Source organism: Callospermophilus lateralis, chromosome 7, assembly GCF_048772815.1.
Source record: "Callospermophilus lateralis isolate mCalLat2 chromosome 7, mCalLat2.hap1, whole genome shotgun sequence".
Lineage (NCBI taxonomy): Eukaryota > Metazoa > Chordata > Mammalia > Rodentia > Sciuridae > Callospermophilus > Callospermophilus lateralis.
The window spans coordinates 92,899,158-92,925,238 of NC_135311.1; the positions used below are offsets into that span (position 1 = coordinate 92,899,158).

At 39.1% G+C, this 26,081-nt stretch overlaps 1 protein-coding gene across 1 annotated transcript in view; it reads right to left on the minus strand.

The window, feature by feature from the left end:
* Positions 1-78: 78 nt before the first annotated feature.
* Ror1 (receptor tyrosine kinase like orphan receptor 1) overlaps positions 79-26,081 on the minus strand; it is a 161,877-nt gene continuing 135,874 nt past the window's right edge. The window contains exons 8-9 of the mRNA XM_076862579.2: positions 13,838-14,049; positions 79-1,544 (exon numbers count right to left, since the gene is read on the minus strand). Of these exons, the coding sequence (XP_076718694.1) occupies positions 117-1,544; positions 13,838-14,049 (1,640 nt within the window). The 3' untranslated portion in view covers positions 79-116. The remainder of the gene's footprint in view (positions 1,545-13,837; positions 14,050-26,081) is intronic.

Sequence of the window (26,081 nt, forward strand, 5' to 3'; positions counted from 1 at the left end):
CTTGTTGCAATGTCTGCTAAATGAGAACCTTACTTTAATAAAAAATATTTGAATATAAATCTTTTCTACGGCTTTCTAGTTTGTCCTGTATACCACATTTACAAAAGTTGCACATTTTACAGTTCTGCAGAAATCATAGATTCGGTGTGCCCATGAATATTGGAGTCTCCTAGCAAAGATGGTTGCTTTGAGTCTATTTTGTAAGGTTTTTGAGATTTGTTGCCAAAAACGGTGATTCCCATTCCACCAGGATGATTTGGAATTGACATGTGGGGTAGTAATGGGATATTTGCTTCCTGATTGGATCCTGATGAGGGCAAGCTGGTCACATGGCCAGTGCTGGTCGACCCACTGGCGCTGCTTGGGGACCGACTCTTGGGAGGTGGGCAGTGCTGAATTACCCTGGGAGGTCCTGTTGGCTGGTAGTGGGCAGCTGGAAAGGCTGCATAGCCAGGAGGTATTGGGTATCCATTGATGGGGATGAAGCGCTGGTTCTGAGGTATTGCTGGGCCAATGAAACCGGCAATCTGGCCCTGTGGTGTGATACCCTGGGCTGGGAACATGTAATTGGGATACCTGGGGTTACTGAGATTACTCACTGGGCTGGCACTGAGGGAGGTTGTCTGTGTGGTGGCATTTCCCCCAGAAGGAGTAGTAGAGCTGGTGTGACTCGAGAGACCCTCCCAGGACCGAAGTCGGACGTGAATATCTTTAAATCTTGGTCTCCTGGAAGGAATCTCATTCCAGCACTCTGTCATGAGACTGTACATCCTGGGCGGGCAGTCTTCAGAACATGGCAACAGCTGGCGTTTCCTCACCATCTCGATCACTTCCTGGTTACTAAATCCATAATATGGCTGGAGTCCAAAACTGAATATCTCCCATAAGACAACCCCAAAGGACCAGATATCTGAATCAGAAGAGAATTTGCCATACATGATGGCTTCAGGGGGCATCCAGCGAATGGGCAGCAAAGATTTACTCTGAACTCTGTAGTAATCAGCAGAATAAATTTCTCTGGAAAGCCCAAGGTCTGAAATCTTTACATGAAGTTGCTCTCCGATTAAAATATTGCGAGCTGCAAGGTCTTTGTGGACAAAGAAGTGACTAGACAGGTATTCCATGCCGGCTGCAATCTGAATTGCAATGTGCAGGAAATCTCCATGATCCAAGCTGGATTTTACAGTGCCATCTTCATCACTGCTACAGCCAACATCGGAATGTGGGGACCGCATGATGAGGAACTCATGGAGATCCCCCTGATTCATATATTCAAAAAGCATGCACACAGGTTGTTCCTGAGTGACAGCACCCAGAAGGCAGACAATATTGGGGTGGTGCAGTTCGGCCATCAGGGAGGCTTCTTGTTGAAATTCTGTCCATTGCTGAGGGTTATTATAGTCTTTCAAGGTCTTGATAGCAACCAGCTGAGCATGGTCCATACCTGGGAGATAGAGATGGCCCTTATAGATTTTTCCAAATGCACATTCGCCCAGTTCTTCCATAAAACGTACAGCAGAAAGAGGCAGCTCTTTAGCTTTGCTCTGTGTGAAAGAAAGGAATAATGTGGATTAAAACATTTCTTAAGTCAAGACATCAAAGCATCTGAAAGGAGGCATGAAGCAACCAGAAAAGAATCTAAAAATACATTTGTGCTGAAATTAATGGTAAGGCATTTTTTTATGATTTCTTTAAATTTTCAGTAAAAAAAAGCTTATTGATTCAGTCCTATGCTTTATGGTATTGTTTGTAATAGCAAAAGATTAGAAATAACTCAAATGTCCTCCTAGAGAAGACCTACTTATTAAATAAGTCATGGTAGAACTAGTATATAAAATATCCTATACTTGTGAAAAAGAATAAGGAAGTTTTCCCTGTACTGATATGGAAAAGTCTCCAAAATCCTATTGCTGAATTTAGCAGAAAAAGTAAACAAAGAGTTAATGCTGTTTGTGACATTTTGTAAAAAAAAAGAAAAAAGGAGAAAAATGAATATACTCATAATTCTCTGCATATGCATATAGAAACTACAAAAGGAGACTTGGGGTAGAGCAATGGTTATCTGGAAGGTATGGTGGTAAGAATTAGAAAGGGGCACAGAAGTGGAAATTTTTCCTGTTATTTTTTGTTGTTGTTATTGGTGGTGGTACTAGGGATTGAATCCAGGGCCTTATCCTCATAGGGAAGTACTCTACCACTTAGCTACATCACAACTTGCTATCATGCCTTTTTATACTTTTTATATAGGTAAATGGACGATCAATTCAAAAAAATGAATAGTTAAATTTAGAACTATATGGTCAGCCTTTCCACCTGATAAACCAAGAAATTTCTTCTGCAATTATAGGTCTCGCCGCAATTTTTCCTTTGTTGTTTGGATCCTTCTGTTATTACTATTATTATTATTATTTTTATTTTTATGTGCTAGGGATTGAACCCATGGCTTCATGCACACTAGGCATGTGCTCTACCACTGAGCTGTAGCCCTAGCACTTGTGGCAGCTAATGAAGTTCCTCTGGGAGAGCAAGGTGTCGATGATAAGAAAGGACCCGTTGAACTAACTTTTTTCTCTTGCAGCACTTGGATAATTTTACTTTTGCTATTAAGAGTAACCCAAGATGACTTTTTCCTACATGAAGTTAAGATTGGGGCCTTCAATAATAACATTTGCTAATGATGTAAATGAATCTAACTGATGTGATGGTCCCTTGAACAGCATAGTAGGTATTTCTTTTTGACTTGAACAACATTCCCCAGGCTTTTGATGGTAGAGAGGGCTAAGAGACTTAGTACTAAAACTTCTTTTGGGAAAATGAGAATTGGGAAACAAACCTATGGGTTATTAGAGTGATATAATAAGGATTTAGAAACCCAACACCCTCTTCTCCCCCACTGCTTGAAACTGACCCATAGGCAGTATGGTGTAATTCCAACCAAGTGAGCTTTGGAATCATACAAGTTTGAGTTTGCATCTTGGATCTGCTGTTTTTTTATTAACAATAGTGAATACTTATATAGCACTATGTGCCAAAACTATTCTAAGCACTTCATAAATATTAACACAACCCTGAGGAGGAGGTCCTATGTTATTAGCTGCTGACCTTGAGTGAGTTTCTTAACTTCTCTGAACCTGTTTCCATATCTAAGAAATAATATAAATATAACTAGTCCAGTTGCAGTAGGGATTAAATACTACAATGTATAAAAGTAACTTCAACCTAATAAGTGTCCTTTAAATCATTCTCATTATCCTCATTAGGGAAGTCATCCAAGAAGTGGAGTAAATGCAAATGATTTAGATCCATTTATAGCCTTAAGTAGCTCTAGAGTCTTGTCTGATTCCTTCTATGTTTTAAAATATATGTTTAAGTGTCTTCTTGACAACTTTTCTCTGTTCTCCTGTTGTTGTTAGTAAAAAAATAATTGAAAAAAAAAATAACATAATTTGTTTGGGAGCCTGAGGGTGGGTACAAAGTTGTGACCTGAAGAACTCCTCAGAGAGTTCTGGTAAGAATGGATAGAAGTGGAGGCAGCAAGAGCCCATGTTGAAGAGCAGATGCTGGCAAATAGGACAAGGAAGCAGCAGGCCAGACTTCTGGGAATAGGAAAAGAAGAAGGAATGATGGGAATTGGTGAAACCTGACACACGGCCCCAGGTTATTAGGAGCAGGCTGCCCACCCCTCCACGGAGGCAAACAAATGAATTTCCAAAGGTGATTTTGCCATTCTCCATAAGGAGAAAGAGGCTTAAAGAAAGTATCAAGATTTTTCAGGAGACCCCAAAGAGCTGCACTTGCAAAGAAGCTGAAGTCAGCAATTCCACATAGATGCAAATACAGAATGTCTCTGGAGGCTCAGACCAGGCCTGATACCTCGCAGGGCTATGAGCTCCAGGGTGTGATCACTTTGCAGAATTATAATTGTTCTTTATCCCTGTCCAGATACATGAAAGAGTACAGTTTAGCCTAAAGTGTGTCTCCTCATATCTCAGCATTCCCATGGGCCCATGGACCAAGCAGTATGGAGTCCAAGTCTTCTCCCACCTATATAGCAGGAAGGAATAGCCTACTAGAAGCACTCAAAACCAAATTTGGGAGGCAGGTGTGGTGGCCCATGCCCATAATATCAGCAGCTCAGGAGCTAAATCAACTTAGCAAGACCCTGTCTCAAGATAAACATAAAAAGGGCTAGGGATGTGGCTCAGTTAAGGCCCCTGGATTCAATCCCTTGTACCAAAAAACCAAAACCCAAAACAAACAAACAAAAACAAATTTGGGGTTTGCTTTAGAAAGAAGTGTAGAAAACATACACAATGGCAGATCTCACAAAACCTTTCTTTTGAACACCTGTGCAGCAGCCAGCACAGTAATGCCCAGAACAAACCGCACAGAAATTGGTTTCAGGGGAATCCTTTACATAGTGATTTGCATTTTTAAAATGCTCAAGTTACTTGGTACAAATGAGTCTTAACTATAGACTCATTTTCAAATTTTACATAAATCCTGAACTAGTTAAAAAATCATAAAAACCCTTCAAGAAGCAGTCGGTAGACTGTACGGTGATGGCAGGAAATTAGCTGTATTGTTGAGGAACAGATGGTTTACATTATACAAACCCTTTAGGCTAAACTTGTTTAGGTCTGGCATATTGTAAATTATATTTTAGTAATGAAAGTGAAATGACCTCTGCTTGACCTCAAGTGGGGTTTGTCTGTTTGAACCAATGTAGTGGAAAACTATGAAAGAAAATGAAGTCATAAAGTTTTGGCAGTTCAATTTTGGCTCATTTCAAGTTAAGGGGTTATAAATCTGTTTAGTTTTTGTTTGACAAGTATTTGTCATACAGGGATGTACGAAATGTAAAGAAGTGTAAAATACACATGAGGCACGGTGCCAAAGTAAACCAAGTACAAAGGAACACTGGAATGAATAGGGTCCTGGGCGCCTATCTCTTTATCACTCCCTCCATTAGTTGAATGACAAGATGGGCTCGGTTTATTATATGCTGTAAGGCAATTAAGTACCTTAAAACTGAAACAGGCTTTCAGTTTAAATGTTAACATTTTTACTTCTCAAAGTAAACACACATCTGCCTCAGTGCGGTTTTTAAAATTATATAATTTTTGATGGGGAGGCAGATAAAAGTTGATGTAGAAGCTGATAGATCAGTTGAAGATGAGATTGTGCTTCTTCCTTTAGGAACTTTTGGAGAGCAACAGCGTCAGGGTTCAAATGAGCAAAAGGAGAATGAAGGAAGAACATTTCATATGTGAGCACTGGCTCAACTAAACGGTAGACAGGAGACCGGGCTGATTGTAGGTGGCCTTTTTCACCTGAGTGATGTGTGAGAAGTGGGGATATGCGACTCTTTTTGTTTTCTTTCTTTAAAAAAACTTTTTTTCATACCAGGGATTGAACCCAGGGGTACTTAACCACTGAGCCACACCTTAGCCTATGTATATATTTTTAGAAACAGAGTCTTGATGAGTTGCTGAGGCTGACTTTGAACTCACAATCTTCCTGCTTCAGCCTCCCGAGCTTCTGGGATTATAGGCCTGCACCACCCTGCCCAGCTCCTTTTTGCTTTATTAATGTTAGATATAAAAGAACAAACTGTGAGTAGAGTTTTTTAAATTGTAACTCTGATGGTAGCTACTGATGGGTATGAAGGGCCATCTCCGTGGTGACTTTATCTTTCTACTTCAGGGAAGTTATACCTCAGGTGATAACAGATTTGAAATGACTTCTGGTGAAGCAGCTTATTAGCAACTGTTATTTCCTAATCATTTTACATAAGTCATTACTCTAGGAAATGAGAGGTTTTGTGATGGACACCAAAACCTGCTCTGTGACTGTTTACCTCTGACTTAGTTTCTGAGGGCTGCTCTACTTTTGAGTCCCACTTGAAGTGGACATAACAGATAAAAAGCAAAGCCACTATTATGTATAGTTAATGTTTGCTAATAAAATAAAGGAGAGAAAATAAGCAGAGCGACATTAGGATGGAGGAAACTGGGCCCAGGTGGTTCTCTAGCACAGGAAGGGGTCTCTAATAGCAGTTGCTGAAGAAAGACCAAAGTTCATATTCACAGTCAGCCCCAACTACCCCTTACAGTCTCTACGACCCCTGTCACTCAAGCTCACTATATCCCCCATGTTCTGATGACCAGGCTGACTGTGGCCCTTTCACAAATCTCCTGTACTATTCTTTGGAAGTAGATTTAGCTAGACACTAGGGTCTGCAGAAGAGTAACTTTCATGTCATGGCATTTATCTTTGCCCTGATGAGACAGATCCTGACCCTATTGAAATCTGAGGTATATTTTTTTAGGAGGAGGACATCACTAGGTTCTTTTTCTCTCCAGAAGCAGTACTCTCTGAGATCTGCATTCCTTGGAGACTGGCTTGCTATCTGAATCTCAAATATTGCCATATTCTACATCAAATAGGCATCAGACCCATTTGGAGAACCTGTTAAAACGTAAATTGCCAGACCCCACCTCCAGAACATCTCATTCTATAGGTCTGAGATATTCCATGGGTGACAGCTCCCAAGGGAGGTTGATACTCCTGGCCACACTTTGAAAATCACTGGAATAAATGGAGATGGTTTTCTGGATTTTTCAGTCTGGGTTCCCACATGAAGAAGAACCACAGTGCATGTGAAGAACCCAGTTGAGCTATTCTAAAATATATAAGGTGGAGAAAATAATACTCTGCATGAAAAGATGCTTTGGGAAGGCAGGGAGAAGAAAAATGCAAAATTACCTACCAGCAGTTGCTGGGTTTGTATTCTGCACAGCTACCAGAGATTCAAAGTTCTGAAATGTAAATCTTTCTATAGCATGAACCATATTATCAATTTACTGTGTTTTCATTTAGTTTATAATAGTTGGTTGCATCAGTTAGTCAACTGATGTTATATTTACAATATACCAAAGAGTGCACATACAGACTGATATATGAGGGACCATGCAAGACCCATGAAGAGCAGACACAGTTCCTACCCTGATGTTTGTAATTTGAATTTACTAACAGCTACCATGTATTGAATACTTTCCATGTGCTAAACACTGAGATAATAATGGCTATAGTTTTAATGCTAATGTATTAGGCTATAAATACTTTGCATATATTAATTCCTCATAATAACCCCATGAGATCAGTAACCATGCCTAGTCCCCAGTTTACAGATGGAAAACCTGAGGAACAGAATGGTTAACTGGTCCTGAATCTGATAGGTGCTCAACTTAGTCTCCACAGCCTGCTTTGTCAGCTACTCCCCGATGTTCCCTTTTGTGCTCTCTGAGCTTCATGCATTAGTTCATTTCATCCTCATTATAATGCTCTGAGATTTCCCCACCTTAGAGATGCTCAAGATGTGAGAGCTTTCTGAGCTAGACTGCTAGGGTTGATGCTCTGCTGCAGAGAGTAAGAAAATGAAACCTGTCAATAGTAGCCTTTGCCAGAATTGGGCACAAGAGCCCTGGAGAATATCTGAACCTGATTTTTCTTGGTATGTGGACTTGGCTGTGCCATGAATCTCCTTGTCTCCAAAGTCGATTTTCCTTTCATGTGCATTATCTTGGTTCTTAGGTAAACAGTGTTAGATTTGTGAAACAATTGACTCCACTCATAAACGGAAATGACTGAATTTTAAAAGCTTAGAGGCCACAGCCATTTTATTTTGGGAGATTATGGACATTTTTCAAAGACTACAGCTGAACTAAGTGCCTTCTGGCTTATGCAATCAAATTCTAGAGGGAGTTTCAACCCATAGTTTGCCACATTTGTTTCAGAGTTCAGCTGCACTTCTCTGGAAGTGATTTAACTTCAGAGGCATTTCTTTTCTGTATAATGCAACTTTCTGATAGTTAGTTTGAATGCTTGGTGGTGACCAAGGTTGATTCTGTGGTGGAGTTACTTTACAATGTCAATGGGAGAGGATCCATTCTGCTTGGAAATAGACAGAACAGATGTCAGTAATTTTAATGTCAGCCTGACAACCATGTGCTCCTAACTTGAGCTCATATGTTTCAGCCAGCCTGAAAATTAAGGCAGTAGAGTGAAATAAGCAGTCTCTAGGCAGACCTGAGTTCGAGTTCTAGCTCTGTCTCTTATTAGCTGTGACTTGGGGAAAATCTTAATCTCAAACTCAGTTGTTTTTTCTTTTTAACCTCCTGAATCAGGCTTAAATTAGTACTTACTTGGTAGGGTTATTAAAAAGAATCTATTGAAATAATGCTGCATTACCTCAATGATGAAGAATTTAGCCCATTCATTCTTGGTACTCATTTATAATACTTATTTTCCCTATAAGTTTCTATAGACACAGGTCTGAGCTGAGGATATGTATTGGCCACCCTCCCTGATCCCTCCAATCACTACTACATCCTCTCCACCTTGACAGGTTTTATCTAGGATGCGAGAAGGATGTAGGGCAGGGGAATTCATATCAATAGGATGGACACAAAGAATACCAGATCTCCCCCTTAGAGCTACCTCTATAATCTTGGTTGTGATTCTTTTGTGTCTGTCCCCACCCTAGGCAATGCTGTGGGCTGCTGGACCCAACAGCTTCTATGTGGAACATTCTACTTCATTAAAAGACCTGTAGTCCTCACTGTAACAATAATAATAATAATTTCTATCTATTGAGTACCTGTGAATGCCAGACACACTATCTTAAAGTATCCGAACTACCCCTTTTAAGTACTATTTTTGTCCTTTCTTTACAGGTAAGAAAATAAAAGGTTCAGAGAAAAGTATTTGCTCACGACCTCACAGCCAGTAAACAATATAGCCATCATTTGTAATCCTATCTTCCTGCCTTTAAATCCAAGCTCTTTGAAGAGTATCAAACTATCTCCTAGAAATATACTCAGAGAAAAATGTGTCTGGACAAATAAGTTAGGCCCAGATGGGTGCCTGGATGAATTTTATAACTTGAGATTGGGCCTTCCAGGTTGGGAAGTTATCGTACTCAAGGGGGAGCTAAAGGGATGCCAGAGGCTGAAGTCCGGATGGCAGAGAGAGAAAGAGGACGAGAGGACTGACCAACATTAGAGGGCGTTCCCATTTAGGGCATTAAAAGAAGAACTAGTGAAGGAAACATGAGGAGGAGATAGGAGGACAGCCAAGGAAAAAGCAGTTCAAGATGGTGGTTAAGGATATCAAATGCTCCAGAGAAATTAAAGAGGATGAAGACTTGGAAAAGGCCACTGGGTTAAATTACATCATTGGTGACTCCCAGGAGGCCCATGTGAATAGAATGGCGAGCTCAGAAGCTTTGGGAGGCAGTGGCTTGAAGGAGTGAGTGGAAAAGTTATTGAGGGTAGTTAACCATGAAGTGTAGTGACATCTGGTAAGGACAGGTGTTCAAAACGGGAAGCCAGACCACAGCAGGGCTTCCTAGAAGCCTGTGCTGGCAAATGGGACAGGTCTAGAGAATATATCCAAGTTTCAGCATATCCAGCAACTCCTTTGGCTGGATAGGAGAAAGAAGAGATGAATTGCCTAGAAGTGAAGAAACAGAGAAGAGGGCAAGAGATGAGGGTAAGCAGAGAAATAAAATATAGTCACCAGCTTCAGGAAGCTAGGCAAATCCCCCTTTCCCCCCAACAATCCTCAAAGGCTTCTTACATCAGCCAAGAGCTGCAGGAATCTGACCCATCAGGGCTGGTTAGACTTTAGCTGCACCCCCATCCAAGGCCTCCTCTGCTTTTCTGTGCCCCTTTTCTCAAACTCCTTCACCTCTGAGCCTGTTTGTTTGCCTAACCCCCAGGTAGGCGAGGAGTCAGAAGGCTACATGGGTCTCTGTGTTGAAAGGGAGACTCTGCCCTCTCCCTCTCCCTAGCCTCTTGGCCTCATCCAAGAGGCTTAAAGGGTGCTGTTTTCCAGAGGCATGACAGTTTGGGAAATGCAGGCAGGGGAATGAGAGGCAAAGGGAAAGAATTACAGAAAAGGGAGTTTCTAGGCTCCACTGAGGAGGTTCACTTTCCACAGTACTTTTTTTTTTTTAAACCCACTTAAATTGTAAAATTTGTAACTCAATATAGAAAAATCTTGCTTAGCTCAGATACCACTAGAGTTCTCATTGGAGGTTAAATGGTCTGAAATCTTTTGCTGAATAAAATAAAAGGAAAAGAAACTTGGACAGTCCACTTCTTTCTCTGAACAGCTGAGAAAACTCAGCAAGACTAGATGACTTCTCCCAGGCCCCGAGAGGTAGAGGGAGAGACAGAAGAGCATCTCCATGGCCTGTCTGTCCGCAGGCTCAGCATGAAGACGCCTCTCTGGTCCAGTGGCTTCCCTTCCCCCTAGATCAGAAGGAGACTGGTGCCTCATCAAAAACCTTTACTAGCAGCTACACCATTCTGCCTCTCAGGGGACCTAAGCCAGGCTCGTCAGCCAGTCTGTCTGTGGCCACCTATTGTCCTCCTGGAAGGGTATCGGTTTCTAATCTCCCAGAGGAGCCTCTTCTTCTTAATCCAAACACTCAGGGGAATGTTAGCAGCTCAGCAAGTGAAGAGAGATGGAAACAGATAGTTTAAACCCTGATGGGAACATTCGCATGGATAAATGGATAAATGGATAACCGGAGTCTCTGACTCTTGAATAGGGCAGGCAGTTTCTTTCCTTCACTTCTTTTTCACCCTCACTTCCAAATACCCTTTTGACTTTGCTCTGGTAGTGTTTTCAGGGCTTTTTCTCTTCCTTATTTGCGTCGCTTCCTTTTACATTTTATAGGCGCATGCAATATTTATGTGGCTTTGACCTTTTAAAGCAGTTTTAGAGATTGATTGTTTACATTTAGGAATTTTCTTTAAGGTCTACAAAGTCTTTTGTGCTTTTTCCAGGAAAAGGCACTCAGTAAGAACCAAAACAAACAACAGAATAACTCAAATTTGATTGGAGCCAAATCTCTTAGGAGAGTAAGAAAAAAAAAATTAGCATTTGTTTTTGTTGTTTCCTTTTCCCTCTCCCAACCCAGTCAAATATTTGAACCATTCCTACTTCAGTCTAGTTCAAAAGTGCTTATGAGCTGTTTAAGGTCAAATTGTAAGCCTTGGACTGGAGAAATCTTGACACTCATTTCAAGGCATGCTTCAGAAATGAGCCAGGAACTATGAAAACAATGTCTATTTCACCAAGTCTCTGAGAAAACTCATGTCACTATATTTTACATGTGTCTCTTTGACTACGGAGGAGGGGGAACCATTATTACTCTGGCCAAATTTTTCATGTACCTGCAAAAGCTAGGGCTATATCACTCAGGCTCGTGAGTGTTACCCAGGCCTCTGAAAGGTTTGCCAGCAGCCTGGGGATGCTGTGGCGACTGTTTGGCACAGACTGACCAGATGGGATCATATTTAGTTGTTTTCCAGACTCCCTCCCTTTTCTATGTAATTTATTCTGTGAAAAAGTTATCAAGGGGTCAGCAAGAGCCAAAGCTTTATTTTGAGTTGAAAAACCCTATATTTACATTTTATCTCCCCAATTACAAGCTCTTTGACCTTAACAAGTCACTTAATCTGTTTGAGTCTCAGTTACTCTGGCTGTACAACAGTAATGATATCATCTGACTTGCATATTAGCTATTTGGATTCACTGAGATAATGGATATAAAAGCCCCTAGTATAATTCTTGGCAATTCATATTAATCAATATATATTAGCTTTCTCTATTTATGCCACAAAACTCTATGAGATGTTCAATAGAAAAACTATGTAAATTCAAAGTTTCATGCCTGTTGGACATCACATTACAAACCAGCCTACACTAAAAATAGAATTAAGATTAAGCCTTATCTATAAAAATGATAATTTTCCTGAATGGAAATGATACTTCTATGGTTCCTGACACAGCAGTGAGGAGCTCATCTCTCCAGTAAGATGACTACTGCCCGGTATAACTGCTATAACCAAACTGATTTGAGCCTATATTTTCAGTAAGTGGCTTTTGCCCAGAGTAACTGCTATAATCAAACTGATTTGGGTCTCTCAGCTACCCAGGCTCCGCAATAACAGAAATGACAGGGCAAGACTCTCATTGAACAATGACATTGCCCTAGAAGATTGAATCCCTGGGATATCTAGAAGTACCCGGAAGGCCAACCAAGTTTAACCTCCTGAATATGCAATAACATTAACCTCTTTATTTTCTTCTACTTTTATAGTAGTATTAAGTAGTAAGGATTACAAGTCACATTACATAAAATACTACAATGTTTATAAATTGGCTAGCTGGAAGCTAGGATATCAAAAGAGTTGAACCCCTATTCCACCCATGCCCCAATCCACTGTATGATCTTCTGTGTGTGTGTGTGTGTGTGTGTGTGTGTGTGTGTATGTTTGTGTGTTATGGCAAATATTCACACTTAGCAAGAGAACATTGGTTTTGCTTGGGGTGGAAATTCTGAAAATGAAATTTTAGCATTTAAAGAACTCTAAAATTTTACCAAGAAATATGATTTACATAATAGCAAAAATATTAAGACTCCTAAGTTTAAAAAAGAGTCTAAACAGCAAAGTAAAATAAAATGAAACAAAGACCAATAGTCCCAATTGTGTTATTCCACTTATTAGACAAAAGGATTAGCTAATTTAAATGTGAAGACTTTTTCCTCTAAAATTTATTATGGGTGTCCAACGAATAATATGGCCACTAACCCACAGAGAACATAAATATTTGTTGAATGACTAGTCCTCTGGATTTGGCACAAGAAGAAAAGACAGGCTTTGGAAGCAAGAATTCTACACGATTTAAGTGAATTCCTTTCCTGAGAGGCTTGGGAGCAAGGTCCTGGCCTTCCTGAGAGTAAGAGCCTGTCAGGTTTCAGCTCAAGATGTAGTACGGGTGCACCATTCAAAGTGAGGGCAGTGACCCTGAGTTCCTTGTCAGGACCTTGAGCAACTTAAATGCTGAAAGATGTGAATGGAAAGCAAAAGGGGATGTGGGTTGATTTTGCACAGAGAAGGGAATGTTTGAGTGGGCTATCATAGAACAGCTTTCAAAGATTGTTGGAAGGACAACCTTTCTCTTAAACCAAAGAGAAAGGGATTGAAGATAGGATTTGAAAGGATTTTTAAAAATTGTGTTAAAAATCCAATACATAAAGCTGACCATCTTCATTATTTTTAATTATACAATATAGTAATTTTAATTATGTGTTCATTATTGTGCAATAAAAGGATTTTCTGACTGTGAAGTTGGTAAACAATGAACAATGTTGAATGGCTTTCTCTCTCTCTCTCTCTGTCTACTCTGGGGAAATAGGGAATCTCCTTCTTCAAAATTTTAAAGTAGCTCACATTCTTTCTTTTTTTTTGATGGTGGGGGGCAGACCAGGGATTGAACTCGGGCACTGGACCAGGGCCACGTCCCAGCACTATTTTGTATTTTATTTAGAGACAGGGTCTCACTGAGTTCCTTAGCACCTCGCTTTTTGCTGAGACTGGCTTTGAACTCACAATCCTCCTATCTCAGCTGCTGAGATTGTCAGTGTGCACCACTGCGCCCAGTAGTAGCTCACATTCTGAGCCCTGAGGGCCTGACTGAGATGATTTCTTAAAAATCCCGTCTAACCCAACAGTTCCAGGGCAAGACCAAGCTCTGGCAAGCCCAACACTGGAGTGGACACACAGAGGAAAGCCATGTTTCAGGTGCCTTGGGCAGAAGTAGAGATACATGATTAGTCTTTGCATTGGCTGAAGATGAACTCCAGCACCTGAACTCTGATTCTATGTCATCTGATTTCCAAGCATAGTATGTTTATGATGGTTTGCTTGAGTTTGAAGCCTGTGGAATAAGTGCAGCTCTGCACAGCTGATTTTACCTTGGGTTTATATGCATTCAGCATCGACATCTCTACATTTTGGCCTCTGACGTGTTTTGGTTGCCGCTGCACTGGTGGTGATGAGGACTTCTGGTTATTGCGGCAGACACAGATAAAGAAGAAGAGGAAAGCAATGGCCAGGGGAATGGCCACGCTTGGCACCAGTATGTACAGGATTTCCATTTTATTCTTCTCCTTGGAATCCTTCGAATCTGGGTTCAGAAACAAAAAAAGAATATGAGTTATTTTGTTAAAATAACATGTATAACATTACATTGCATAGTTTAAAATGACCCTCTTCTATTCTTCTATACACACAAATCCACAGTGAGAAAAAAGAATCCATTGCTTATTAAAATTTGTTTCCATCAAACCTTCAACATAACTTATTGAAGTTTAAAAGTTTAAAGTTCAAACGTTTAAAAATTATAGAGAACATTATAAAAGATTTTGTATGGGTGTGGGTTGTCCTCTGGTGCTGCCTCTCTCTAGCAGCAGACCTACATTTCTCTAACACCTTAAAAGTTAAACACCACGTAAATGGACTATATACATGCAAGAGCCTTAATGTGGACCACAGGGGTCTTCTTCTTTTGGACACCAGCCCAGATCAACCATCACCACCACATGGTGTTCCAGACATCAGACCCTTGTCTTGGCTGGTGTGGACTTACAGGTCCTGTCCTGTATCTGCCAGTTTCAATGTTGCTAAAGAATGCTGAGCCCAGTGTCCCAAAAGCAACTGGCAGGAGAATATGGGGCTCTGAAGTCAGGGCCCCATGGGTCTCTGATGAGCTTTATGACTTGTTCAAATCATTCGTGTCTCTGGGTTTCACTTTTTCTCATCTGCAGAAGTGAAGTGGAGGGCTGGGGATGTGGCTCAAGTGGTAGTGCGCTCGCCTGGCATGCGAGCGGCCCGGGTTCGATTCTCAGCACCACGTACAAACAAAGATGTTGTGTCCGCCGATAACTAGAGAATAAATATCAAAAAATTCTCTCTCTCTCACTCTCTCTTTAAAAAAAAAAAAAAAAAAAAAAAGAAATGAAGTGGAATGTTCTGGATGGTGTGTACAATTCCCTCCAGCACAGAAGTACTGTATAACTTGACACTTTTTTGAAACCCCAGAATTCTTCTTAAATGGTTTCATATGAACCCAATAATTATGAGTGCTAACACTGTGAAGTATGTTTTTGAAATTTTATACATCCACTTTACCATTGGTTGGCAAAGACTATATGTACAGAAGGGTATGAGGTATGCTTTTTTGAAAAATTGGTTTGGGTCTGACCATTAAAACCAAAAACTTAAGGCATATATTTTCATCAATGAATTATTTGACTGGTAAAACAAACATGGAATGGTAATTAGAGGGGTTATATAATGACATGCTCTGACCACTAAAATCGACTATCTTTTTTTAAAGAAAATCCAAATTGTGAAAATTCAGCTTGACACCAAATTCAGAGATGATTATTTATTTTACAAAAGAATTAACATGCATCCCTTAAGTGTGATCCTTCCACCCCTTCAGTAAGTCACTAAACAAAAGCTACTATATGCCTAGCACTATTCTAGGTAGTGGGACTATAAAATTACGTAGGACGTGTCCTCTGCCCTCAAGGGGAGTCTTGTAATGAAATAGAGAAAAAGTAATTACAATATGTTATTATACAAAAGTATGAATAGAAGGATGAAAAGACCCAAGCCCTCCTTTAAATAGAGAGCTTCCTGCTGGGCACGGTGGTGCACACCTGTAAATCCCAGCTATTCAGGAGGCTGATGTAGGAGGATGGCCAATTTGAGGCAGCCTGGACAACTTAGTGAGACAGTGGCTCAAATAAACAAACAAACAAACAAACAAATAAATAAATAAATAAAATAAGATAAAATAAAATAAAATTTAAAAGGGCTGGGGCCAAAGCTCCATGGTAGAGGATTTACCTACTATGTGTGAGGCCCTGGGCTCTCTCCCCTAAAAAAAACAAGAGGCAGGGGAACTTCCCTGGTACATGTAAACACAGTATACTAAAAATAACAATTTAAATCCCTTTTTATATTTCTACTGGCACAAAATCAGGTTTGTGATCATTATCCCTATGGAATAGGAACTTTTGAAAACAAACTCATTTTATCCACACAGCTAACTCTAGGAGGTAGGTGACATCCTTACCCCCTTTTTCATAGTCAAAGAAGCTGAGGGACAGAGTGGTTAAGTAACTGGCCCAAGGACATGCAGCTGGATCTTCCCCATCAGTCTTGTTCCTAGCCTCTGTGCTGCACCAGTGCCAGCGATTGGGGAACACCTGCTATTTTGTGCCCATCTTCCCACAGTAGGGGTCCTTGGGTTCATGGAGGTGAAAAGAGTGAGGGGGATCTGACAGGTGGAAAATAACACTGGTGCTGGCTTTGAACTCCCTAGTATATCCATGGTACCAGGTAAATGTGCAACCTCGCATCTCTGGAAGGTCCACTCTTCACTGCCAGGTGCATCTGCATGTCGGTGGATGGATGGAGAGGAATCATACCAGTTTGAGGATGTCTACAGCAGGGCCTCCTGTGAGCTCACACAGACACACAGTGGCTACACTTAGATACACTGCTGTGGATTAAGGGAAGTAGACATTTTAAAGTCAGAGACCTCGCTTTACTTCCTTTGTCATTATGTAGGTGAACTGAGTCAACACGTAAGACACTGAGCAAACTTGTCCAAAAAGTAAAAATAATAATAATACCCACTTCATAGAATAGTTGTAAATAACAAACAGTGTAACACGGAATTTACCTATTCTAGTAACTATAATGACTTGATTACTCAAAGTTCACTGTTAGAGTAAAAGGGGATTCTGGGATAAATGTTTAGGACTGGGAATTCTAAATAACCCTCAGCAAGAAACAACCTCTCTGATCTCTATTTCCTTCTTTATTCAATGGGAATGAATCACCCAATCTTATTTAGTTGATGCGAGAATCAAATGAGATAATGTTCACGAAAGAACCTTGAATAATTGAAAATTGCTATACAGTTGTTGGATGCTCTGTTATTAACATTATAGAATTTCTCAGTACCCTGGGGTGGGGGCAGATCTCTGTTATTCTTGGATTTTCATGAAATCATTATAAGCATAACGATTACAAAAGGAATGAGGCTAATTCAGTACTAATGTAACGCTAGTCATTTTTCCAGCCTGGATTTTTAGCAACAAGAGAAAGTAAGGTCTCACCTGTCTGGCAAACAAAGGAGTCTATTCTGTATTCATAACCTATCAGCTTATTCATGGAAGGCCTTTTATTGTAAATGGGCGGTCTGGGACAAATCCCCCTGTAGTTCTGCAGGAGAACAAACTTCAAGAAGCTAAATCCTTTAAATACACTCAAACTTGGCTCCTTCTGCTTACACAGAGGGTATGCAAAGGAGTACAAGGGGTGCAATGTCTTCCTGCCAAGTGAAATAATCAAGCAGAACAATACTCAGTGGTGTTGAAGGTGACAGAAAACAAATGCAGGACTATTGTAAGTCTATCATACAACACAGTTCCTTCCCTACACGACTCTGCATTTGGCCAGAAGGGGGTTCAATCTCTGGCTCAAAAAACGTTTAAAAAATATTTTCCATAGCACAATTAGCCTTACTTCTGCCCAGCCCCTTTTAAATGTCCAATCATTCTCATTTCTCATTATAACCTAGCCCTTGAGTGTTATCTCCATCTTACAAAAACAGAAATTGAGGCTGAGAAAGGATAAATGATTGACCAAAGTTGGACAGTGGTGGAACTTCTGGGTTGGAATGTGAGCAAGCCTGTCTGGCTTCAGTGCTTCTATGAATCTTAAATTACATCACTAATGAAAATTATTCCAAAATATTATATGGAATTGTTTTTGATCATTCTTAAGATTCCAAGGTTCCCTTTCAGTGAGAACTAATATCTCATGGGGAGTCATACTGTTAAGACATTGCATTGGAACAATGGACATTATTCTCACTCGAAAGGGTAATGGAAACCTCTAATGTGTCACGCAGAAAATTGGCTGCAAATTAGAATGGTGAAGATTTTTAATACTTTGGAATAACTGCTTAAAAGTTAAATGCACATATTAGTTACATCAAGTTAAATACTTGGGATTTTTGAAACCAATAATTTAGTCCAGATCACATAATTAATTTCCGTTTAAAAATCAACAATTTGGTATCTCAATTCACATCTGACATTCCTGTTTTATTTTTACAATGACATTCAATACTTTGATTAGTAATTAAATATAATAGAGAAAATATTCTGTTCTTACCCTGGGGTTTACAGCAAGGTAATCATGATTTCTTACTCAGAAGATACTTTTGTAAAGTGAAACATCATCTGGGATATTACTTTGAGTTAAAACAAGGAAATGCTCTGATTTTAAGTATGTCAAAGGTGGGAAGAAATCTGATTGAAAGTTAGAATTCAAAGGAAATGAAACCAGTTTAAATTATGGCCTTGTTTGAAAAATTTTTAAAAACTAAAAAGAAGTAAAAACCAATCACTATTATTTATTATTTAAAAAGTATAAAATAAGCAGGTCCATGGTAATAATGATATTTACATATACCCTTGGAAACCAAAAGAAAAAGATGGTAATTAGGCCTTAACCTGTCTTGCTGGCCCTGGCATTCATTGTTTTGATTTGATGATGGAAATACTAAGTAGATCGATCATCTATTGCTTAATGTATTCTCAAGTAAATTCTTTAATGAAAGAAAGAAAGAAAGGAAGGAAGGAAGGAAGAAAGAAAGAAAGAAAGAAAGAAAGAAAGAAAGAAAGAAAGAAAGAAAGATAGGCCATATCAGTGATTAAAATTTTCTCTGTAGAAAAATGTTTAAATTATAAAAAGTTAGGGGCAAAAATTCATTTGTGAGCACTTGGGAAAATCTTAGTAACTGCCATCTATACAAGTTCACTAAAATTTTCTACATAGTCAGGGCCTCAAGTTTCCTTTCCTATAAAAGAAAGAATTGGGCTCATCTTTGTTTTTTAATAATTAAAGAGAATTTCAATTGTAAAAAATACACAACATAAAATTACCGTCTTAACCACTTGTAATTGTACAGTTCAATATTGTTAAGTATATTCACCCTGTTGTATAACCCATCTACAGAGGTTTTCATCTTATGAAATTGAAACTCAGATCCACTGAACAATTCTTCATTTCTCTCTCCTTTAGACCTGACAACCACAATTCTACTTTCTGTTCTTATGAATTAGACAAGATTCTTATGAATCCTTGTTAAGTGGAATCATATGGTATGTCTTTCTCTGACTACCTTATTTCATCATGTTATAGCATGTGACAGGATTTCCATCTTTTTAAAAACTGCATAAAATTCCATTTTATGTACATATCATGTTTTCTTTATCATTTATCCATTGATGGATATTTGGGTTGCTTTCGCCTGTAGCTCTTGTGCATAATGCTGAAATGAACATGGGTGTGCAAATAGCTCTTCAAGATCTTGCTTTCAAATCTTTTGGACAAATATCCAGAAATGGGATTGCTGGATTATATGGTAATTCTATTTTGAATTTTTTGAGGGACCTCCATACTATTTTTAATGTACTGCACCATTTTACATTTATCAGCAGTGTACAACAACTCCAGTTTCTCCACATCTTCACTAAAAGTTTTTTTCTTGGATAATGGTCATCCTAATAAGAAGAGTGAGGTAGTATCTCACTGAGGTTTTGATTTGTATTCTCTAATGTTAGTCATATTGAGCATCTTTTTCACATGTTTGTTGCAATTTGTGGAACTCCTTTGGAGAAATGTCTTGGAATCCTTTGTTCACTTTTTAATTGGGCAAATCTTTAAGTGCCAAAGTTTGATAAATTGTATAAAATTAAATCTCTTTCATTTTTAATAGAGGGGTAGACCAAACAAATTTAAACTTCAGCAAAATATCAATCAAGTTGTAATTGACTCGTGATTTTCTTATGAAAAAAAGGATAAATATTAGTATCGTTAGATAGAATTGTAATTCACTATATGCCTTTACCTAAAAGTGCTAATCAGAAATCAACACTGAATTATAGAGGATTATACTTTAGAGAAATTGCTTGCTCAACATTGTCATTGATCATGACAACTTGAAAAATTCCTGAATCTAGGAAAGTTACCCAATTGTTTAACTATTGAAATAAAAAGTGAGAAGCTCATACAATAGACTAAAACAATGAATCTAAACTAGCAAGTGAAACTTTACAAATATATATAATAACTTGCAGTTAGGCTATAAACTTGTTTTATAAAATCCATAATTATAAAAACCTACTAAATGTTGATGTAATCACCTTTCCCCCAACCCCTCAAAAAAGGGAATGCTAACGAGTTTTAGTGGAGATTTGAAGGCTCCGTTGCACCCAGCAACAGCATGATGAAATTGCTCTAAAATTTTCTCATATGGCACTTATAGCAGTGTAATAGCCCTCACTGCTATACTGAGTAATGATTAAGAACGTCACAGCCCTCTTGTACTTTCTCTGGTTACAAAACACCAAAGGGTGTCTGGTATTCTGAAGAGGTGTCCTCTATTTTAAAGAAGGGCTTTGAAAGAGTAAGAAATACCCATAAGAGGAGAATGGGTAAGAAAAAGTAAGAGGGGCTATGTGCTTTTCAGAACAAAGAGAAATCAAATAAAGAATATGAAAGATGTCTTCAAATCTGTATGAAGAATTACATATACCCAGGAATAAAAAACCCAATCTATTTCCACATCATGTACATCCACAAGATTGGGATAATTAGAAGAAGATAGATACCATGTTTGTATAAATATGTCAAAACCTACTCTACTTTCATGTATAATTAAAAAGGACAAATTTTTAAAAAAAGAAAAAAAACTCAATGTAATTCATAGACTTGCTCCTTATTAGGGTTATTTTTTTTTCTTTTTAGTTAGTGGTCAACATTAAAAATAATAAGATTTCACATAGAAGTTTTGTTTTCTATCTTACAAAAGCAGACTTTTGAGCAGTGGGAGCCATTCCACTTTGAGTGAAACAATTTCTCCATCTCTGGAGCCATCTGTCAATGTTTTTGTGATTTCTACGGTTCCTCCCAAGGTTCTCTGATTTTATAAACTACATTGGCATACTTATTTGGACCCTAACTAACTTTTTGACTCTCACATGAAGCAATTTAAAACCTATGATGACATTTCTCTGTAGTGCCCTTAGCCCATCAGATCCAGTCAATGAGGCTGACCTCTGTGCATGGTATCAATGGGCACCCTTGACCATTGATAGGTTCGTCCAATTGAAGTCATTAGCAGGAGATAAAGGCAAGAAGAGTATGGTTGATGGATTTGTTCCTCTGGCCTCCTCCTTACTGGGTTGCTGAGGATTGTCGACATTCCTCTACTAAATGATACCACGAGTCCTAGACAGCCTTCTGGTCAGCCTTAGTAGGCTGGTAATACTTTCCATTCCTTCTAGTTTCAGATCCTGCACCTTTCCTTATTGGTTTCTCCTAATAACACCTGTATAGACAGTTTCTTTGCAAAATTCCCCTGAGTCTATTGGGTCATTCGTTTCTTGCTAGAACCTTGACTGATACAAAGGCAACAGCAACAATCATTGAGGCTTAACATCAGAATTCTGCTACCAAAAGGCTAAGATGACAATGACCACTTCCTGCTGGCATGGGTGGCCCCCAAAGAGTCAGGGGCTTTCAAAAGCTGATTTTAAGAGAAGTTTACACACTGGGTAAATGACTGAATATGTACTGGGGACACCTAAAAAAAACTTTGAGAGAAAATTATTTTATGGTTAAAATGTTTATGGAATATGACTTAGCTATATATAACTTTTGGGTCACTATTGTTCTTTGTTGAAAATGTTTAAAGGCTGGAAACTAAAGGGCATCTTAGAAATCTCTGCAGCATAAAATTACTGTTCTAGAAAGCTTCAAAGTATACAAAATCACTGCTTTATTCTTTTCTTCTTTACCCCTCCCCACCATTCAGTTCACTGTAATGTTCAATTTTGGTTTGAAGAAATGGCTGAGAGACAAATTGCCTCACAACAGGTCTTCTATGAAATATGGGAGAAGGCTGCTGACAGAATAAGTTAAAAACTGCAGTGTTCACAATCTGGAAAACATCTGCCTTGCCCCGAACTGTAAACCACCACATTGTAGAAAATAGTTTGTGACAAAGCAGAACCTGGGGCGCGTGTTTGTAAGGTCATGGGACAAGTCAAGGCTATTCAGGCACAGAAGAAGGCTATATGCCCTTTGGCAAATTGTTCCAAGCCCAGGTCTTAAAAGGAAATATAAAAGCAATAGACCAGGTTAAAAACTCCAAATGGAGCCAAATGGTTTACTACTTTTCTTATCAATGAGACTCTTCAGTGAAGCTAGTTTAGGAGCAAAAATAATACTACTGCTGGTGGGTTTGGGTTGTTTGGTTGAGGGGATACAGACAATGCTGGCAAGGTTAGAGGAAAAACTGTGACCTCAAGGCTTGATCAAGTAAAATAAAGGGTCAAGGCTTGACTATGGAAACACCAAAACAAGCAGGATTCTGCCTCTCCATACAAATCAAGAAAGCAACAAAAGGGATCTCAATAACTTGGGGAGGAAAAAAGAATATAAGTCGTGCAAAATGGCAAGATCATTGCATAAGGAACTTCCAGAAACACTAATGTTCCCACAGATTAGCCCACAAAGCTGGGTAGAAAAGCATTGGTAAGGGCCACAGTGAAATGGTGACCCTGAGAGGAGCGTGTAGATGCCAGTTTTGGGGGAAAAAATCAGCAAAATATTTCTTTTTCAATTTAGTTTCTACCCAACCCATGATACTTGGCTTCAGAGGTGACCGATGACTGCACATGGAAGGTGCAGGCCAGATCTCCAAGATGATGGCTAGCTTTTGAGTATTGGAGATCTGGGGTAGCCAGGAAGTGGCCGGGAAAAAGGGAAACACCATGAGACCTGGGTGGAGTTGCTGGGGGAGCTCGACCATATCGGGGCTGAGTCTAAATGAGGCACGCTGGATTCTTCAGAGATGTCTTTGAAGCTGAGCGTTCTATTTCTATATCCCTGCATATGTGAATAAGAAAATCAATGGACAGTATTCCAGAGAATTCATAATAATCAAAGGGAAATGATAAAGGAATATTTATTCATCTGAAATAGTCTAGAATTTTTTCTAGAAGTAAGTTACAGCGTGGCAGACAGAGGGTGGGATCTGGGACAGGGTTGTGTGGATCTGGTTTGAGTCTTGGCCTTGGTAAAAATAACACTGCCTCAACTTCTGCATCAGTAAGGTGGAGATGATCCCTTTGATCTTGTGGATATTGTGAGGATTAATTAGTTCAATACATTTTATTATGCATCAGCTAAGTCTTGGGCCAGATCTAATAGAACGAACTAAGCATAACGTTCAATAAGCACCATCACCATTAAAATGCAGAGCACAAAGCACTGGGAACTAGATGACAATACTTAGTGCAATCTAGCCCCTTTCTTCATTGGATTCTCCACTGGACTTAAGCTGCCTGAGGGCCTGGTCTGATCTATCTTGCTGGAAAATTCTGAAGCACAGTAAACCTCAACATATGCTGGTTTAGTGACTGACTGAATTGTAATACTTTACCATTGTAATTATCAGATGCCTGGCACATGAAAGAAAAGAGGGAGGGTAAGAGGTCAAGTCTTTCTCAAACTATCATCTGTTTTGTCCTTTCTTTTCATGTCCTCTAGGCACTTTCTGGGCATAGACACGCAATCCTCACCAAGCCAATTTCCAAAATTCACAGTGGCCACATGAAGTTGTCTTTCATCTTGTGCTCTGTTCCAGAGTGAAAGTTCATGTATAAAACAATCTGCAGCAGACTGTTTATTCTAGAAAGTACAACCAATGTTCATATTTTCTATTTAATTAGGCCTATACTTTTTTTTTTTTAGCCTTACTTGGTTGAAATTCAAACAAAAGATGTCATTAGTGAAAATGAGAAACCCATGAAGATTCTGAAATCTCAACTTGGAAATCTAAATAACTAAAGAACATTCCCACAACAGTCCATTCCACTTGGGATAGCAGAAAAGGACTCATTTCAATCCTGTTCTACTAATTTACAACTCATTGTGAGATAAACAGTTATAGTTAATATTGGTCTATCTATCCGTCTGTCTATTCTCACACAGAGTCATATACATACATAAATCACATAGTTTAAAAGGCAGGCTGTAGGTTGTAGTGCTTGCTCCCTTTCCTTTTAGCCATGTGACCTTGGATAAGTTACTTAACCTAAGTCTCAGTTTTCTTTCTTGGGCATTAAAAACAAACAAACAAGTAAAAAAACCCTGCCCATAAGTATATGGAATTACTTATTCAGGACAGATTGCATTTAAAAAAAAATCTCTTAGTGTAGTTTTTGGCTGATTGTAACTATACAATAAATGGTAATAAGTGTTTAATATTGTTTTTCTATGGTCTATGATTGTATAGTATAGAAAAAGTTTCCTTGACCCTGGCATTATTGACATTTGGGGCTGAAGAATCTTTGTGTGGGCTCTTCTGGGTTTTGCAAGGTGCTTACCAGCATCCCTGGCCAGTAGCATCCTATAGGCCCCTCTGTGGTGATAACGAACCTCCTGTGCAGAACAAAGAGTGGTGGTCTAAAGAGAGGAGACCCCGTTTCTATGAGGTAATTGGTGATCTTAGATGGGCTTCTCACCACTCTGGGCCTTGGTTTACTCATGGTTAAGGGGGCCAGAAATTCCTACTTCATCATTTATAGTTTTTGTGAGGATGAAATAAGAAAAAATCAAATGCTCTACAGAATTTATAAAAGTAGGATTCTATTATGATTATTTTGTCAGAGGTGGGCTACTGAAGGTCGCGATTATGAGAAATCTTGCCTCAGTCTGCAGTCGACACTGACCTGCTCTCTTCTGGAACTTTCACACTAGGGAGCCACTGGTCTCCCAGCAGCTTCTTATTGATCACATAAGGATTCCCTGTTCCTTTAATGGATGTGTTTGTGGCTTGAGTTGAAGAGCTCAAGAGGAACTGTTTTCTTTCAAAATAAAATGAAAGTTTTTTTTGTTTTGTTTTGTTTTTAATCCTAAGTGGTAAAAACTGCCTTGTTATCTCTGGATTAACTTTCATCTAAATTTATCATTCATGTGACTAGAATTAACCAGTCATCAGAATTTTAACTGTGTCCTCTGCAGGTTAATATTCAGAAAGAATTCTGAGTTTCCAATATCACTGACATGATTAATACTGTAATCATTTACTGATAATCATTTATGATGAATTTCTTCAGCAGTAAGGGAACCTTTTTTGATGTCATATCATATAAGGGAAACAGCATGGTGGAATCTGGAGGTTGAGCCTGTTGTTATCCTTGTATTTATTTTTGCGTCTATAGCTTGAAATGAGAGCTAGGAGAGTGCCAAGTAGAAGAACATGAGCTTTGCGTTTGCTCAGAGCTATGTGTCAGCAGATGAAAGTTCAGTGGTGGGTCCAATCCCACCAATGGCTGGACATCTGATTTAGACAAGTTCTTTAACACTTGTGAACCTTAGTGGTACATATTAATAACACCCATCCCACAGCAAGGGTATGAGTTTTGAATGAAGAAAATCATGTTAGGTACCAAACAACGTGCAGGCATGTATTAAGAGTTCTGAAGATGTAAGTGATCTTTCTTTCTCTCTACACAGTCAGAAAGAACCTTAAAGGATTTTTCTTCTTCTCTCAGAGCATGTGTTTGGTCTGATGGCTTCAGAAAGGCTATTGAGATGATAATTAATACTTTTTTGGTATAATGTGTAGTCTTGATATTTTTATTTTTTGCAATAGAACTTGAGTCCTTGAATCAGATTGTCATCATATCTTCCAGTTTATGGACAAATTTCTTCTCTATTTCTGATGACTATTAGCTGGAAATTAAGGATCAGAAGTGACCAATAGTGTTTACCCAGGATAGAATGAACAATTCATTTCTCCCTTAAAGTAATTCATTTGGTCCAGCTCCCACTAAACTTCTGCAGTTTTCTCCCTGTCAGCAAAAGGCAAGCCAAGCCAACAGCTCTGGAGTCATTCTTGAGCCCTTCCTCCTTTTGTACCATATCTGATCTACCAGTGATTCCTGTCATCTCCAATCTCAAAATGCATGCAGCCTCTGCCCCTTGCTTCTCTCTCCTCCAATTCCTCCTCCTGCTCTCAAGGACACTGCATCTCTTCCCCCAGATTATCTCTGT